Here is an 18652-nt window from a genome sequence, read left to right as displayed (position 1 = left end):
AAAGAGAGAGAGAGATAAGCTCTCACTCAGACAAGGGTGAAGAATATTACCTCCAAGCTGGTAGTCTCATGACTAAAGAGTTCACATTTCCAAAGCAGGACCAGGCACTGGACTAGAGAGCCGGCCAGAGCATCATGCTCCCTTCCCTTTTCCCTAGCCCCCAACTATGGGCAAGCAGGGGGACATTAACAGATGAAAGAAATCAGAAATAGCCAAGAAAATTCCTCTCTCCTCACCAGTCTGTGCCCTTCCCTTGTTCACAATCCAGCTCATGACTCCTCTCTCCAGGAAGCTGTTTTGATTAAGGCCACCCCCTTAACTCCACATCCCATCCACCCTCAGATTGTTTTTTTGTGTGTGTGTGTGCATGTGCACACATGTGGGTGTGTGTTTTCTATCTCCCAAAGCAGACCATGAGCTATTAAAAGGCATTTCTCTGGTAAAAAAAAAAAAAAAAAAAAAAAAACCCTTCTACCATCTAGCACAAGGCAGAAGAAAAGAAGATGCACAGAGCCAAAATGCATCCCTAACTTTTGGGATCAACTCAGAAATGTCCAGTACTCTGCATGCAGACCAGTAATTATTGTCCCAGTCCCCAGCAGAGGGCCAGAGAGAAGGCCAACACATTCAGTAAGTACTGATGTGAGCCCAGGTTTGCAGCCCTGCTCAATAGCAGACAGTAGTGCTCATTTCTAACCGGTCCTAAAGTGCCTTCACAGTGGTCAAAGTCCCACCAGGAAACCCAACTACCCCCTAAGCTGTCCTCAAGTCTCCCCCCACCCCATCCCACTTCCACTCCAACAACAGACACTGCTCTGAATACTCACTGAGGGCCACATAGACGATGTTGAAGGCAAAGACATAAATTGTGAGGAGGGAGAGAGAAAGGATGAAGAGGTAGAAGTAGCGGTAGTTCCTCTTTCCAACACAATTCCCCACCCAGGGGCAGTGATGGTCGAAGCGCTCTGTGGGAGAAAGAGGAGAGTCCAGTGTCAAAGAGAGAGTCCAGAGCAATCCCACCATCCACGTAATACCTCATTCAAAGACCCCCAGGGTTACTGCCTATTTCAGTTGTAAAATACACGGATTTCTGTTTTTTACTTCTACAAAATGTTTTCACAGCCATCTCATTTGATCCCCACAATCATCCTGGAAGTTGGGCAAAAGGAGATACTCTTTTACCCATTTTACAGATGAGGAAACTAAGGCACTGAGGGGTTAAGTGATCTGTCTCACTTTGCCAGTTAACAGTAAAGACATTGCTTTTCCAAATAAAAACCTTAGCAGGTGGGTCTATTAAGTTCAGGAAGAATAAACAGCAAAAGTAATAGAAGAAAACACAAATGACAAAGAAAAACAGATTTGACTCCATAAACTTTAAAAAAATATTTTGTCCATGTTAAAAAATACTATAAAGAAATCTAAAGAGAAAAAAAAAAACAGCATTGTATATAAGATTGTACCTCACTATATGAAAAGACCTTACAAATCAATAAGAATACAAATATTTCCACAAGAAAATAGCTGGGGCTGGCCAGTTAGCTCACTTAGGATAGCATGGTGCTGACAATACCGAGGTCAAGGGTTTGGATTCTCATACCAGCCAGCCAGAAGAAAAAGAAAAGAAAAGAAAATGGCCAAAGGTTACTTGAAATTTACTAAGAGAGATCTTAAGTGTACTCAACACACACACACACACACAATGGTAACTATGTGTGGTAATGGATATGTTGATTAATTTGACTGTGGTAATCATTACAATATATATGTATATTAAAACATCACATTGTACCCCTTGAATATATGCAATTTGTCAATCATACCTCAGTAAAGCTGGAAATAAAAATAAGATATATATATATAAAACAAACAAAAAATAGGGTAAAACAGTTAATAAATACCATATAAATATATATTTAAAAATTTTCAGGTTCACTAATAATTCAGTGAAATACTAGTAAAACAATAAGATACTATTTTGCTTATCAAAATAAGAATATAAGTAATAATATCCAGTGCTAGTGAGAATAGTGTAAAATGGACACTCTCAGGTACTGCTTGTGGGAGTATCAATTGAGAGAACAATTGGCAGTATGTATCAAGAGCCTTAATAATGCTCACACCCCTTTGGCAGAATAAATCCATTTTGGTAATTTCTCATAAGGAAATAGAGATGCGCACAGAAATTTAAGTTCAATAATTTTTATTAAATTTTATTGTGGTAAAATATATATAACATATGCATATTATATATAACAAATATATATATTTGCCATTTTAACCATTTTAAGTGTATAGTTCAGTGACATTAATTGCATTCACAATGTTGTGCAACCCTCACCACTATTTATTTCCAAAACTTTTTCATTTACCAAACAGAAACACTGTACCCATTAAGCAGTAACTCTCCATTTCCCCCTTCCCTAGCTTCTGGCAACCTCTAATCTTCTCTCTATATAAATTTGCCTATTCTTGATATTTCATATAAATGAAATTACACAATAATTGTCCTTTTGTGTCTGGCTTCTTTCACGTAGCATAATGTTTTCAAGGTTCATCCATGTTGTAGCATGTATCAGTACTTCATTCCTTTTTATAACTGAATAATATTCTATTGTATGGATATACCACATCTTATATTACCCACTCATCTGTTGATGGACACTTGGGTTGTTTCCACCTTTTGGCTATTGCAAATGATGATGCTATGAAGATCAACATATGAGTATGTTTTGAGTCCCTGTTTTCAATTCTTTTGGGTATTGTTATGGACTGAATTTTGTCCCCCATCCCCAATTCATATGTTGAAGCCCTAACCCCCAATGAAGCTGTGTTTGGAGATAGGATCTTTAAGGAGGTAACCAAGGTTAAATGAGGTCATAAGGGTAGGGCCCTAATACAATAAGACTGGTGTCCTTATAAGAAGAGGATGAGACACCAGGAGTATGTGAGTATAGAGTGTGTGAGGATGCAGCAAGAAGGCAGCCATCTGCAAGCCAGGGAAAGAGGCCTCAGAAGAAACTAACCCTAACGGCCCCTTGACCTTAGACTGCCAGCCTCCAGAACTGTGAGAAAATAATTTCTGTTGTTTAAGCCATCAGTTATGGTAGCCTGAGCACACTAATCCAGGAGTGAAAATGCTAGGTCATATGGTAAGTCTACGCTTAACTTTTTGAGGAACTACCAAATGGCTTTCTACAGCAATGTATGGAGGTTCCAATTTCTCCATGTCCTTAACTTTAATAATTTTGACTGCAGTGCTATAATAATGAATAAAAAGGAATAGTGAATAATGTCTAATGACAGGAGACTGCCTAAATAAACTAGAATATAACCATATGATGGATTATGCAGTCATCAAAATACTATGTTCAAAAAACATTTATTAGAGATGTAGAAAATGCACTAAGGATTTTAAGTGACAAAAGCAGGATTAAAAAACTATCATATATGGTCTGATTTCACAAATGAGAGACTGAAAGGAAATACACCAAAATGGAAAGTGAGTTTAGAATTAAGTTTTATTTATATTTTCTGTACTTCCCATATTTTCTACAATGAACATGTATTATTTTAATGAATAAAAAAACTCACAAAGAATAAAAATACATCATTTTTAAAAAGCAGTGAGCTGTGTAATGGTCAAAAAATAAGGCTGTAAGAATGTTACAACTCTGGGTAAAGGGCTATGGCTGTAGATTGGATGCCCCTCCAACCTCATTGAAGCTTAAAACTCCACCGTAACTGCCAAGAGGAAATAATGAAGTCAGAGTTGCAGCAGAGAAATTCCATCAGTGCCATGCCTACTGGAGCCTAGTGGAGCGGGACTGCCACAGAGACCCCAGAATTATGGAGCTACCAACGTGCAATGCCAGCCTGTGAAGAGCTAAAGCATCACCTGACACCAGGAAAGCCATAGGAACAGAGCTGCCTGAGGACTTGGGGACCCAACCCCACACCAGTGTGCAGAGGACATCGAACATGGAGTCAAAGTACAGGATTCTTCAGCTTTAAGATTTGATGCTTACTCTGCTTGTTTGGGGCCTATTTCTCCTTTCTTTTGGCCGTTTTCTCCCTTTTTGAATGGGAATGTGTACCTTGTGCTTGTCCCACCATTGTATCTTGGAAGTAGATAACTTGTTTTTGATTTCACAGATGGGACTTTGAACTTTGGACTTTTGAGTTGAAACAAGTTAAGACTTTGGGGATAAAATAAATGTATTTGCATGTGAAAAGGACGTGAGTTTTAGGTGGTCGGGGTGGAATGCTGTAGATTGGATAACCCCCCTCCTTGTTGAACCTTAAATCCCCACTGTAAGTGTTGAGGATGGGAAATCCTATTACAGTAATTGAAAGGTGGGGCCTTGAAGAGGTGATTAGATGGTAGGACCATGCCATAGTGAATGGATTAATAATGGTGGTCTGGGGAGTGGTTCTGAGGGCTTTAAAAGGAGAGTACGTGAGGAACTCTCCACTCTCTGCTCCACCATTTCCTGCCATGTGACACCCCTGGTACTGTTGCCATCACCAAGACCCTCTCCAGATGTGTTTCCTGGACTTTGGACTTCCCAGCCTCTGAAACCGTAAGCAATAAATTTCATTTTCTTACAAATTACCCAGTTCCATACATTTTATTATAAGCAACAGAAATGAACTAATGCAATTCCCGAGAAAGGGAATCACTGGCATCAAAGTGTATACATGTTTTAAGGTTTTTGTTTGTTTGTTTGTTTGTTTTTGTCTTTTTGTCTTTTTTCGTGACCGGCAATGGATTGCAACCCTCAGTGTCGCGCCCGTACCGGACCGGGACCGGCAATGGGATCGCAACCCTCGGTGTTGCCCCCGCTCCTTACTCAGCCAGTGAGCGGCCGGTCTGCATGTGGGATCCGAACCCTCAGCGGGAGCGCCGCCACACTTCCCAAGCGGCGCACTGTAGCAGTGCGCCACCGGGCCGGCCCTGTTTTAAGGTTTTTAATGAATCTGTTTAGGTTGCCTTCCAAAAAGTTTGTTCCAATCTATACCCCTATAGTACAGGACTAAGCATTATCAGGTTTTCCTTGCTAATTCTCTAGATTAAAAAAGCATCCAGTTTTAATACCTATTTCTTTGATTATTAGTAGGAATGAACATTTTTTTCATGTTAACTAGCCAATTGTATTTCCTGTTTAATGAATGGTCCATATTTCTACTTGAATGTTAGTGTTTTTTAAAAAATCGATTATTATGAGTTCTTCATATTTAAGAATATTAATAAGTTTTTTATATTAATATTAATCTGAAAACCTTACATCAGACCCTCTTTAAATATCTTTTTCTGGTTCATTTAAAATGAGTTTCAATTTACAAAAATCTTATCTACATATAACTTTTTACCATATAAAGCAAGATACACCTCCCAACCTTTGCCTGAAGAATTGGCTGGTAAGAAGAAATCAATGTCCTCAGACATGCTGCTACATGGCATACAGAAGGAATGTTAAAGTATGCCTTGTGATAATATCAGCAATTTCACATATATGTCTATCAATAGGCATATTTATAGCTTGTTTCTGATCTTTCCCAGGGTTCAGCACACAGTAGGCAGTGATTATAACTAAGCCATATATATGTGGATGGAAGCACAGACCCCTATATCATGCACATATGCCCAACACACTTGCAGCAGCAGCACACATGGAAGAAACGTGCAGTTTGAAATCAAACCTGTTTCAGCTTTGTCTCATACTAATTACATAAATTTAGAAAAAGTGCTTCACCTATTTCCTCTTCTGTAAAATGGGGATAATACTGATCTCACCGGGTTGTTACGAGTCTCAAATGAATTAAAGGGAAATCGTTTAGCACAGGGCCCAGTATGTAGTAGGAAATCAAATGCTAGCATCTTTCCTCCCTTTGGGAACACCACTTTTTATACCCTATAGGCCTTCCTTCCTCAATACTGCCCTCCAGTGGACAAGGATACTCCTCACCCATATAAGGTGAGCCCTGCATGAAACAGATCCAGTAGAGGAAAATGTAGATTTTAAAAACAGGTAAAGTTTATTCATCAAAGATTTTTTTTTTCCATTTTAGACTAGAGAATATTTAAATTATGATTTGATCCACACAAGTACAATTTATTTGCAGTTGTTCAAGAGCTTCTTTTCTATGTAAATGTCCTATCTAAATCTAGCCTGTCTCCCATCTAAATCTTTCTTCCCACCCCCACTGATTTTTCCCACGAATGTGACCACCCTGACCCTCTTGTTCAACTCAGCTTTCCCACCAGGCAACATCCCCTTGGCTTTACTCACCCACACAGTTGTCACAAATGCTACAGTGGGAGGCCCGGGGAGGCCTGAAGATCTTGCATGTATAACAGTATTTCAGTTTCACAATCTGGTTGTTTATCTGGAAATTCTTGATACGAGGGGGTGGTCGCTGGCCCTGGGGCACCGCACCATTGGTAGCTTCTGTAAATCAGTAAAGACAGTTAACATCAAAGCTAGCCATTATTTGAGTCCAAAAGTCTCACCATCTCTCCAAAAGCAATGGGGGTAATCAAAGATTCCCTAGGCCCACTGTCTTCTTCACATGAGCATTTTTAGACTAGACTTTTTTTTTGTTATTTAAACCTGGTTGCTTTATTTTGCACTTTTAAAATAAAAATATGAAATGCTTCACAAATTTCTGTGTCATTCTTGCACAGGGGTCATGTTAATCTCTGTATCATTCCAAATTTAGTATGTGTGCTGCTGAAGTGACCACTACAGACTAGACTTTCTTTTTTTTAAAAAAAAAAAGATGACTGGTAAGGAAATCTTAACCCTTGACTTGGTGTTGTCAGCACCACACTCTCCCGAGTGAGCCACGGGGCCGGCCCTAGACTAGACTTTCAACATCACAGAGTGTCGCCCCAGAATTCCACTGAGTGCCAAGCAATTCTGTTGTGTACATATGAAAAAGTGTTTCTTCAAGGTTTTCTGTCTGATTACAAAAAAATCATAAAAGAAAAATGGCTAAAAAAGTAAATGAAATGGAAACATTCAACTTCACTAATAATCAGAGGAATAAAAATTAAAACACAAAGATACAATTTCCACCTATTATATTAACAAAGATTCTACTTCTAAGAACTTATCAAAATTACAAAGAAATATAAGAGAGGTTTATTTGTTACAGAATCCCTTTTAATAGTGAAAAACTAAAAGTAACCTCAATGTCACAATAGGAGACTGGTAAATTATGATACATGCATAGAATAGAATATTACGTAGTCATTTAACATGATGTAGACAAACACAGGAAAATACTCATAGTATATTGCAAAATGAAAATGTATGCTAAAAAGCAATATGGATAAAAGGAAACTATCTTGCAAAAATAAAATATATGCATGAAAAAAGACTGGTAATACTTAGAATTAGAAAAACAACTACTAAAATAAAAGAAATACATGCTTATAAAAAGGTTGGAAAAACAAAATATAAGAAAAGGTAAAAATCACTGAAAACCTCTCAACTCAGAGATATTCATACATTTTAGTGTATTTGCTTCTCATCCTCTCTTAACGGATAAATAAGTGTTCATGATTTTTTAAAATTTGAGATCATATTATAAATGCAATTTTGTACCATAAATTGTTTACTTAACATTATACTGTGAACATTTCCCCATGGTTGTTATTTTTTTTCTAAAACATCATTATTCCATCTTATGCATACATTTTGATTAATTTAACCATTTTGTATTTTTGCACATTTAAATTGTCTCTGGTTTCTTACTATTTTTTAAAAAAAAATTTTAAATTCCTATAAAAGATGACAGGTAAGGGGATCTTAACCCTTGACTTGGTGTTGTCAGCACCACACTCTCCAAGTGAGCTAACCAGCCATCCCTATATAGGGATCCGAATCCGTGACCTTGGTGTTATCAGCAACACACTCTCCCAAGTGAGCCACAGGCTGGACGGCCCTGGTTTTTTACTATTTAAATGATGTTGCATGCAAAAACTCAAAACATTACAGATAAAAGCTTAAGGCCCCTTTGATCGCCACCCTAATCCCAGTCCCCTCCTCCCTTCCCCAAGAATGTATTCATGGGTTAAAATTAGTTTCTAAAACAGAAAGGAAAAAGAAAAGAATGTCAAAGTCTGAGCAGTAATATACGAAGTTGCTGGCATTAAAATAGTTATACTCATATTAATAAGAAAAAGGGAAAAAGAAAAAATGATGCACTGAAAATCTTCCTACAGGAACTTGTAAAAATCTGATTATTTCCTTCAGCTAAACCCTTAGAGAAGTAAAATTACTGGATCAAAGGGTATGAACCCTTAAAGTCCATATTAGTGATTGCCAAGTTGCTTCTCAGACAGATTGTATGAATTTGCACGCCTGCCCATCTGCAGTATATGAGAATGCCTGTCTCATTGCACCCTCGCCACGCAGTATAATTCTAAAAACAGAATATTTTTCAATTCACTTTGATTTTAAAAATATCTGCCATATGGAACATTTTTCCTTTTTTTGCAGAGTGGGGTAGATGCTGTGAAATCAAACAATAACAGTGTGTCACAAGTCTTAAAAGGATGGGGATGGCTGTTCAAGAGGATAAGTACCAGCATGCCACCCTACTGTTCCTTTGCATATGCTTTACATGAGGGCACCTGAGAGACAGAGTTCATGGCTCAGGCCCTGTGAAGCAAGGGAATCACATAACTTCTTTCCCCACCCCCCACTCACAGCAAACCCAGTACAGGGCTAAGCATAAGTTGACAAAAACTTGCTAACGTGAACATACGTATGAACTCAAGAAACATTCTTCTATCGTGAGAAACAGGCTAAATGCAGAGGTCGCAATGTGGCAGCTTTAGTCTGGGCCCCAGGCCCATTGATCAGGTGCCAAAAGAGCTAACCTTATTAACAATCTGCTTTGAGATGCAAGGGACAAGTCACGGCACTGCCTTGACCCTCACTTTCTCCATATGTGACTGGGAAGGGAGCTATAGAAAAATAGTCCAGGCAGAGAGAAAAACAGCACTCAAAACTCTCCCTCACTATCTTGCTCCTAACTAGCCCAGTTCTACAGGGTCTCCCCCGAACTCTAGCCGTGTCAACACACCTTGCCTCTGCTTTCTTCCCACTATTCCGACCCTCACCCACCCCAAAGTAGTTCTAGCTCATATGTGCATAAACCAATTTCTCCTTAGCTCAACTAGAGCAGGCTGGAATTTTTCAAAAAGAAAGCCACTAAGAAGCTAGGAGAAAACATAACTAGAATAAATAAAAGAAATAACAAAAGCATGGAAGCCTTCAAGGCACCCTCAAGGAACTAAAGGCTAGTCAGAGACTGGTGCGCTACTGGCATAGCTTCTTAGTCTTACAAGTCCTGGGTCCCTTCTACTCTATCTGGCTTGGATGGTGACTCAAGCTACTTGGGCACCGAACTTGAGAAACACTTACTAGGCACTGCTACTGATCTGGTAGGCTCCCACTCCCTCCTAGTACTGGCCTCATAGTCTTCTTTCCCATTGTCAGCTCCTAGGATATCCCCTTCTAGCCCTGGGATGTTCTGCTTCAATTCATGAAGCCACCCTGGCTCCTGGATAGTGTAGCACTTCATCTCTGTACCAAATATTATCATCCTGAGCCGCAGTCTGCACTGTACTGGACCCACAATTGCTTCCTTTACCCCTACTAGAGTTTTCAGTGGGTCCTTGCATCAAAGCTGCCCCTTCTCACCTTGTGTGTTCCCCTAAAGTAGGAATTCTTGGTCAGGGGACCATGAATGTGCTTTAGAAGATCTATGAATCTCTGAAATTATATCCAAAATTGTGTGTATGTGCATGCATGTAAGAATATTTCATGGGGAGAAGGTTTACAGCTTTCACCAAAAAATCAAATGCAGGGCTGGTCAGTTAGTTCAGTTGGTTAGAGTGCAGTGTTATAACACCAAGGTCAAGGGTTCAGATCCCTTTACAGGCCAACTGCCAAAAAAAAATTCAAATGCATTGGTAACCCCCCAAAAAAGTAAAAGAAAAAAACATCCTCTTGGTAACAATGCAGCAGGACCTTGGTAACAAATCCTTCCTGAAGTGCAACCCAACACAGGGAAGAACAAAGCCTACAACTTTAGAATCTTGCTACGCCTGCCTTACCAAATTCACAGGGGGTGGTCATGATCTCAGATTCAGGATCACAACAGCCAGAAATGATGGTTAATCAGCAGCTACCATTATGATTCCATTCCCTTAAGTGATTAGGGCCACCCACTGTGCAGCAGCTTGCCAGCTGGTTGGGAAACTCACCTATCTCCATTTCTATGAAAGCTGCTTCATCTGGTAGGGCCCGAGGAATCACTCCAGGGTCACTGAAGCTGGTCCTCAACAGTGTAGCCATGGAGAAAAGGAAAAGTAGGGCAGCAAACACAGGGATGGCAGGAGACAGCTGAACAGCCAGGTAGCGGCACCTGAAGAAAGCAGGCAATTCAACATTTAATTATACCTACCCGATGTTGATCTCCAATTGTTAAAAGTATGTTCATCTGGTCTCTGTAACAAAATCAGCAATACTTCAAGGGCAGGGACCATGCTATTTACTTCTCTTGAATTTCCCAAAACTCCTAACATTATGGTTCTGCTCATAGTAGGAGCTCAACAAATACTTAATTGTTTGATGTCACCTATAACACAGAAGACAGTCTCAAGGGATCTCCCTTACCCCCCAAGCCCAGTCCCTTTTATCATCCCGCTGGGAGCAACATTTTCACTGCCTCATGAAAGGCACCCACCCGGTTAAGGACAGGGAAGCAAATGAGCCTGGATTGTAAGCACCACAGGTTGATCCCACTCTGGGAACATCCAGAGCTCTTCACACCCACTCATCTGACATTAGGGCTGAGCTCAATGAGGAGGGAGAAAAGCCGTGTCAGGGTATCTCAGCATGCTTCAAGACCAAGGAAAAGCTTCAGAGCTGCTGATTGACTCTGCAACATCCATTCCTCTTGTCTCCTCAATTAGCTCAGCTAGTAGGTGACTAATGACCATCATCAAGGGAATAAGAAAATCGTATCTCCTTATTACCTCTTCCCAACATCCTGTTCACTCTCCTTTGTCCTCATAATGCACCTGGAAGGCCATTCCTCTTCCTCTCTAGCTATACAACCTCTACTCATCTTTCAGGTCCCAGAGACATCAATACCATCATTGTCACCATTGCAACTACAATTTATTGAGTGCTCACCATATGCCAGGCACTGCACTAAGTTCTTTATATTCATCATCTTATCCAATTTTCACATGAAGTCTATGATGTAGATTCCATTAGAGCCATTTGATAGATGAAGAATCTGGGACTTAGGGAAGTCTTGCCTCCTCCAAAGGCCCATGCTAATCTGCACTAAGCTCTCTTTACTCCCTACAGTCCTCACTGCCAGAGCCTTGTATTATTTCCTAGAATTTCTCAGTATATTGACCACATCTCTCCCAACTGGACTTCATAAGAGCAAGAACCTGCTCTTTTTGCACTGGGAATGCTTGAGTTCAAATTCTGGCTCTACCAGCTCCTAGTTGGGGTCACTTTAACTTCAATCTCCTTATCTGTAAAATGAGGATAACAACATTACTTCCTGGGTCCATCGTGTGGGTCAAACGCACTAGTATAAATAAAGCGCTTACAACTGCACTTGACACATAGTAAATGTTAAGTAAATGTTAGCTATTAGCATTATCATCATGATTCTTTATCCCCCAGAGCCTAATACGGTAAGGGAACAACAAACTTACCAATAAGTACTTGTTGATCTGAACTGAATTTCGAACTAAATAAATGGGAATATGTGATGAAAGTTACCACTGACCTATTTTTATTCTCCTCCTCCTGAGGCACATTTCCCCTTGAAAACAGAGATCTTCACACGGAGGCAGACTATAAGTGGATGAGCAAGGAGCAGAGGGAGACTGGAGAAAGCAAGATAGGGGAAAAGCTTCCCTCATCATCATGGGGAGTAAGCAGGCTGCTGTCCATTCAAAGCAAATGTTTGACCCCGGGTTGTATATTCGCTGCAGTTTCGTAACGACCCCCATGAGATCCTCCCCATCCTCCCTACCACACATACAACTGCATCCAGGGACTCACAACAACTTCAATTAGGCTAAGCAGTTTGTGATGAAGGTGAACATATGAAGTGAACCTGAAAGACAATTTTAGTGGCCTTTTTGTTTGCTTGTTTGTTTATCTTTAACAAAATCCTTGGTCTTAGCTTGTTTTTGAGTGATTTACTTCTCCTAAAAGCCAAGCGTAGGGGAATAATTTGGAGAACTGAAGGATCTGGCAGCAGAGTTCAGGGTAATTAAGGTTCTTGCATATCACTAGCTTGTGGATCGTCCTCCTATCCATTTCTCCCCTTCATTGGTACAGATAATCAAAAGTGGATTCAGAAGCGAAAATTGCCTACACTTAGGGAGAAGTATGAGGCTTCATTTCATGAACAAGCCAAGTGAGATCACCACACTAACAGAAAACAGCCATCTTCCTAATCACTGCTCATCACTAAGATCACTCTTGAAAGCAAAGGAATGTCTCCAGGACTCAAACTGCCCTGTGTGTACGGTCTCCAATCAAAAGACTTAGAAAAAACAGAGCTATCTGATTGGCCACCAAAGAGAGTTTAATTATTTTTATTAAAGGGAAAGAATACAGAACCACCACCAAAAAAATTGAGAATTAATGCTGTCCCCATGCACAAAAGGACCCGAGCTTAACTAAGTCCAGTTCCAACACCTGCTTGTAGATCAGACAAAGGACAACTTAGATTTGAATTACACTACACCACCAAGGATAAAGATCTCTGTAATCTCCACATAGACTATCTTCTGCACCTGCTAAAACAATCCACTCTGTATGTCAACAAGTACACAACAGGCTCATTGTATTGTTCTCCTCCAGAGATGAGGCTACTGGCAGCCAGTTGTCTCTAGTGAGTGGGTGTGGCTAGGAAGGCAGATGTGTGACCAGCAGGCCTTTCTACTCGAGTAAGAGGAAACTTCGAGATCCAGCAGCTAAGACTATTCTGAACTACAACCCATAGTGTCTGTCTCCAATATTTATGACAAAAAAAGTCCCCCCTAGGGTGGGGGGATTGGGGAGATGTTGGGCAAAGGACACAAAATTTCAATAAGGAAGAATCAGTTCAAGAGATCTATTGCACATCATAGTGACTATAGTTAATAACAATATATTGTAAGAGAGTACTTCAAAATGTTCATGGAAAAATAGAATCCAAAGATAACACAAACATTTCTATGAACTTTTTGAAGACCCCTCGTATACTTGAAAATTGCTGAGAGTACATTTTAAGTGTTCTCATCACAAAAAAATAAGTATGTGAGGTAATGTATATATTAATTAGCTTGATTTTATTATTCCGTAATGTATACATATATCAAGACATCATGTTGTATACCATAAATATATATAATTTCCATTTGTTATTTTTTTTTATTTTTTATTTTTTGTCTTTTTTCCATGTCCGGCAACGGATCGCAACCCTCAGTGTTGCCCCCGTACCAGACTGGGGACCGGCAATGGGATTGCAACCCTCGGTGTTGCTCCCACACCTCGCTCAGCCAGGGAGCAGGAACCGGTCTGTATGTGGGATCCGAACCCTCGGACGGGAGCGCCGCCGTGCTTCCCAAGCGGCGCACTATCCAGTGCGCCACCGGGCCAGCCCCCCCATTTGTTCTTTTTAAAAAAATTTAAATACCCCCCTAGTTAGTCCCATATTTGCAGTAAGCTGGAGATCTGTCTCTGACAGGAATAAGCTATGTAAACCTTTAGTGGTAATTCCTGATATCAACCTCCAAAGTCGGGGATATCCTCAAACATCACTAATTTGTCTTAGAGAAAGACTGGATCTGCCATTCACGAACATAAGCTAATTGTTTTTGAAACCTCCTAGAACTTTCTGTCTATATCGCTTCTTGTAATAATGATATCCATACACTTCTTGAAACAGAATTCTCCTTTGTCTTCGAAGTATCAAGAGGTCTTCCTCCTTCCGGGAGGTTAGAAGACCCTTTTCTCCCTTGTGAATTTTATAAATGCAGCCATGTCCCAGCTAAGTCTTCATTTCTGCCACCTGAAGAGACATCATCATTTTAAGCAATCCTCTACCAACTTCTTGACTGTCCTCAGGCTTTCCTACCTGGGCTAGGTGATTGGATTCCCACATGTACCCCCAGGCCACATGGTGGTACTGACCAGCAGTAACCAGCAGTGCCAGGCTGATGTGTCATGTCCCATCCCCCATCCCTAGCATGCTCGTTCATTGGAGGGATGGTGACAGTGACACAGACTCTAATTCATATTAAAAAACAAAAAAAAAACGTCAAAAGAGATTCATGAGTGAAGCTGGTAAGAAACCAGACAGACTCCATGGCAGGGCTGTGTCTCACAGACTAGCAGCTTGGATTGGTATTCTATAAAATACTCTGCTTCTAAGTCTCCCTAATAGCTTCCTTGCTATGTTTTTTGTTTGTTTGTCTGTTCTTTTATCAGTGCAATCAATCAGCCAACAAGTATTTACTGGTCTAACAAATGAAGAATAAGAGAAATAGGACTTAATTCTGTTGGGGAAAACATAACTAACATATGAAACAGCTGAAGAATAAGATAAAACCAATAATCAAGTGTTAGAATAGTGATTCAGACTCTAAGGACTGTAAGTGGTCAGAGAAGAGCTCTCTTGGGGAGCTGGTGGCTACTTGAAACTGCTCCAATAGCAGCTGTTAAGGATGGCTTTAAGGAAGAGCTGTGCTTGCAATAACAGAAAGTGCCCAAGGATCAGAGCCCCATGATGCCCTTTGGTCACACATGATAGAAATAAGCCTTTGCTATAAGCCCTCCCTAACATGGATGGCCTCCTGTCCTCTTACTACCTACCTTCTATAGACTGAATGCTTGTGTCCCCCCTCCCAATTCATGTTAAAATCTTAACCCCCAATGTGATGGTATTTGGAGGTGGAGCCTTTGGTAGGTGATTATGTCACCTAAGGCTCCACCCTCATGAATGGGACTAGTGCCCTTATAAAAGAGACCCTGGAGAGCTCCCTTGCCCCTTTGGCCATGTGAGGACACAGCAAGAAGATACCATCTGTGAACCAGGAAGTGGGCCCTCACCAGATGCTGAATATTCCAATGCTTTGATCTAGGACTTCCCAGCCTCCAGAATTGTGAGAAATAAATTTCTATTTTATTTTATTTATTTTTTGGGCAATTGGCCCATATAGGGATCTGAACCCTTGACCTTAGAGTTGTCAACACCATGCTCTAAACAACTAGCCAACCAGCCGGCCCTGAAATAAATTTCTGTTGTTTACCAAGACACCCAGTCTATGGTAATTTGTTTTAGCAGCACAAACAGACCAAGATGCTAACTCTAGAGCACAGTAAACATGTAGAACCACCCATAAGACTGTTTCAAGGACCTTCTGGTGACCCTCAAGAGTCTACTGAAGGAAAAAGTTGCCTTTAACACTAAAAACAGAATTTTAAATTGGCCTCCAGATTTACCACTATGTGAAGGTCAGAGGAAAACACATAATCCTCTTTTGCTCCAGCAGCAATGGGGAAAATTAACCAAACAGGGACATTTTCAATTCTGAGGTGACAAGCCATCCATGGGGAAAATAGGATAATTTAGTCAGGCTCCCTTGGTTCAAGTCTGGTTGGGGTTGGAGCAGCACATTTCTTGTAAACAAGTTGTGTGTGGGTGGACTTAGTGCACATGTACACCAATGTATCTTTTTAGTTTTGTTTCTATTGTGTGTTCTTCAGTTTGTGAAGCAGACCAGGCTGGCAGAGCTCACATCTAAAAATAGAGCATGTTCGGGCCGGCCCGGTGGCACACTGCTATAGTGCGCCGCTTGGGAAGCGCGGCGGCGCTCCCACCGAGGGTTCGGATCCCACATACAGACCAGTTCCCGCTCACTGGCTGAGCGAGGCGTGGGAGCAACACCGAGGGCTGCGATCCCATTGCCGGTCCCGGTCCGGTACGGGGGCGACACTGAGGGTTGCGATCCATTGCCGGACACGGAAAAAGACAAAAAAAAAAATAAAAATAGAGCATGTTCACTCTGCCAGCAGCTGCTCAGTTTCTCAATGGACTTTGCTGGTAGCAGTTGAGTTTCTGAGTTTCTCCTATGGATTACTTAACTCTTAGCGTGTGTGTGCTGAATAAAGACTATTTCTTCTTCAACCAAGGCCCCAAGGACCTTTTTGCTGGTTACCTAGCTCATAGACCTGCATGTGAAGGGTTTGTGAATGGGCTCAAGGTCTGTGAGCTCCAGACCCTAGCCCTAGCTCTACACCATCCTCTCACAGAGGAGATTCAAAACCTGTATCCAGGCAAACCCACTCAGCAGTTGCCAAATTTCAGTTATAATAACAAATTTCAAATTTCAATTATAATATACCCCCATTCAAGAACTTATAACAATTCCCTGATGCCTATTATATTAAGCCCCAAACTCCACAGAACAGTATTCCAAGGCTCTCCATTAACTGGCCTGGTCTGACCATTATCATAAGGCTCCTGTCTTCTCATTGCTCCATTCCAGAAACATCCCACTAATTACCAAGAATTAGCAAGCTTGTTGCTATTGCATGAGGCATAAGGTGCCTCATTTGTTCTTAAACACAATACCAGCTCTGGCATCTTTGAGGAGGAAGATTTAGGAGGTCTCTTCTCCCCTTCAATAAACATCTCAATTGATGTCAGCATGCTAGAGGACATCTCTGTTCTTTGTGCTTGCTTTTCCCAAAATAGAGGATCACTATACCCAGTTAAGACTCATTCTCAAAAGATGGGGGAGGCATTCAGTGGAGACTGACAGCGTGAAACTCATTACCACAAAAGGTAGTACAGGCTTAAAATATATAGAGCAATTCTGAATGACAGAACTGTAAAGAACTGTTACAGGAAAGCAAACTGTTCAGGAGCAATAACCCTACCTTTCCTCAGGGAACATACCTTATCAGCAAGTTAAGTTTAGCTAAGTGTAATAGATTGGTATCAAAGACGCAACTATGCCTTTCTAAAACTGTCATTTGGTTGGCCAACTCACAGACAGAATCTTAGGCTAGATGAAGCACAAGATTCACCTCCACAGAGTAATTGTCCAGAGAATGCTCTCTTGGTTAAAGGTCGTAATAAAGTCACTTTTTCCTCCTCCCAACCTCACTTAAGGATACTTTTCAGGAACCCAGACCTTGCCACTATAGGCACTAATATTCCGCTATGTCATGTTTGGCTTTGGTCTACATAGCCCTGTGTCTCCTCAAACCTGGTAACTCTGTATTATCAGATCTGTTTTTTCTGTTCCATCTGTCCATACGGGACACGGTGCCCCTTTCATCAGAATCACCCACAGGGGAACAAGGTAGGGAGCACATACTGCTCAGTTTTTCTCTGAGCAATCCTCATCCTGGCAGCAGGGACTAGGAGTGGCCACAGAGGTGATGATCCCTGGTTAACTCACAATGCTCCGTATGTTCTAAATTCACATTTAGAGATGGGCTTCCCCATTCTTGCAAGGCTACCAGAACGCCATGCTGGAATGCTGTCAGTTTTTCACAAAGATGACTTCATTTTCTAGAAGTATGAGCTTGGGAGACCCAAATAACCTAGAAGCCACTAGGTAACACATATATTAGCTAACAAGAACTGAGAATATGGTTGTCTAGCATTTGGCACTATGCACAGCTTTAGCAATTTGAATGTCTTCAGGATTCCATATCCAAAAGATAATAATGAGATGAAAGGCAGTGTCACGTAGAAAAACTGGCTGGCCATCCCATCTTGATGGAGTGACCTCACTTCTGTGGGCCTGTTTTCCTCACTTGCAAAATGATGGAGACAGTCTCCAAAGCCCCATCCATCTCTACCATCCTATGATTCTGTGAGTCAAGATGGTTAAATTTTAATGCATCCACAATGTACTAACTGAGCAACATTTACTGACCACCTACTCTAGTAAGGCCTGGTGGAAGGCACTGCAGGGGCTACACAGACATAGGAGGTAGTCCCTGACCCTGAAAGAGCTCACATCAACAACAAGTGAAAAGTATAATCACCATAGTACTCAAAAATATAAAGAATGTTAAAAGAGAAAGCTAGGAAGCCAATTCCAGAAGACGGTGCACTTGGTCCTTTCCCCAGGACAACACTTTATCAGGAAGTTGAGTTTAACTAAATACCACAATAGCCTTTCAGTAGCTGGACAGCTCACAGGTTGTCAGTGTCATTCTGCTATAGTGTCCTGACATTCCAAGCCAAGCTGGTGGCTATGTATTCATCATACACACTGGACAGGGTTTGAGTAGGAAAGACTAAAAATGATTCATGTGCTCAAAGCTAAAACTGTCATACACACTCACATTTCCTAAATATCTCACCCTAAGAATGAATTAGGAAATCCTTTGTCTTTAAGCATTGTATGATTTTCACTCTGCTTTTAAATTTAAATATATTTACCATGAATAAAATTACATTTAAATACAGCTACCTACCAGTAATCTATACTTTCCCCTATATTATCAAAATATAGTATATCTATACTCTATTTTGTATGTATTTTGAATCTTTCAGACAGACACAGGGTTATATAGAAATTCAG

At 40.7% G+C, this 18652-nt stretch overlaps 1 protein-coding gene across 2 annotated transcripts in view; it reads right to left on the bottom strand.

The window, feature by feature from the left end:
* ZDHHC9 (zinc finger, DHHC-type containing 9) overlaps positions 1-18652 on the bottom strand; it is a 32933-nt gene that overhangs the window by 9278 nt on the left and 5003 nt on the right. For both annotated transcript variants that reach the window (XM_008572388.1, XM_008572389.1), the window contains 3 exons: positions 10286-10446; positions 6294-6452; positions 828-965 (listed from right to left, as the gene is read on the bottom strand). In XM_008572388.1, coding sequence (XP_008570610.1) covers positions 828-965; positions 6294-6452; positions 10286-10446 — 458 coding nt within the window. The remainder of the gene's footprint in view (positions 1-827; positions 966-6293; positions 6453-10285; positions 10447-18652) is intronic.

Source organism: Galeopterus variegatus, unplaced genomic scaffold, assembly GCF_000696425.1.
Source record: "Galeopterus variegatus unplaced genomic scaffold, G_variegatus-3.0.2 Scaffold779, whole genome shotgun sequence".
Taxonomy (NCBI): domain Eukaryota; kingdom Metazoa; phylum Chordata; class Mammalia; order Dermoptera; family Cynocephalidae; genus Galeopterus; species Galeopterus variegatus.
Note: the sequence above shows the minus strand (reverse complement) of the source record. Positions and strands in the feature narration are given on the sequence as shown.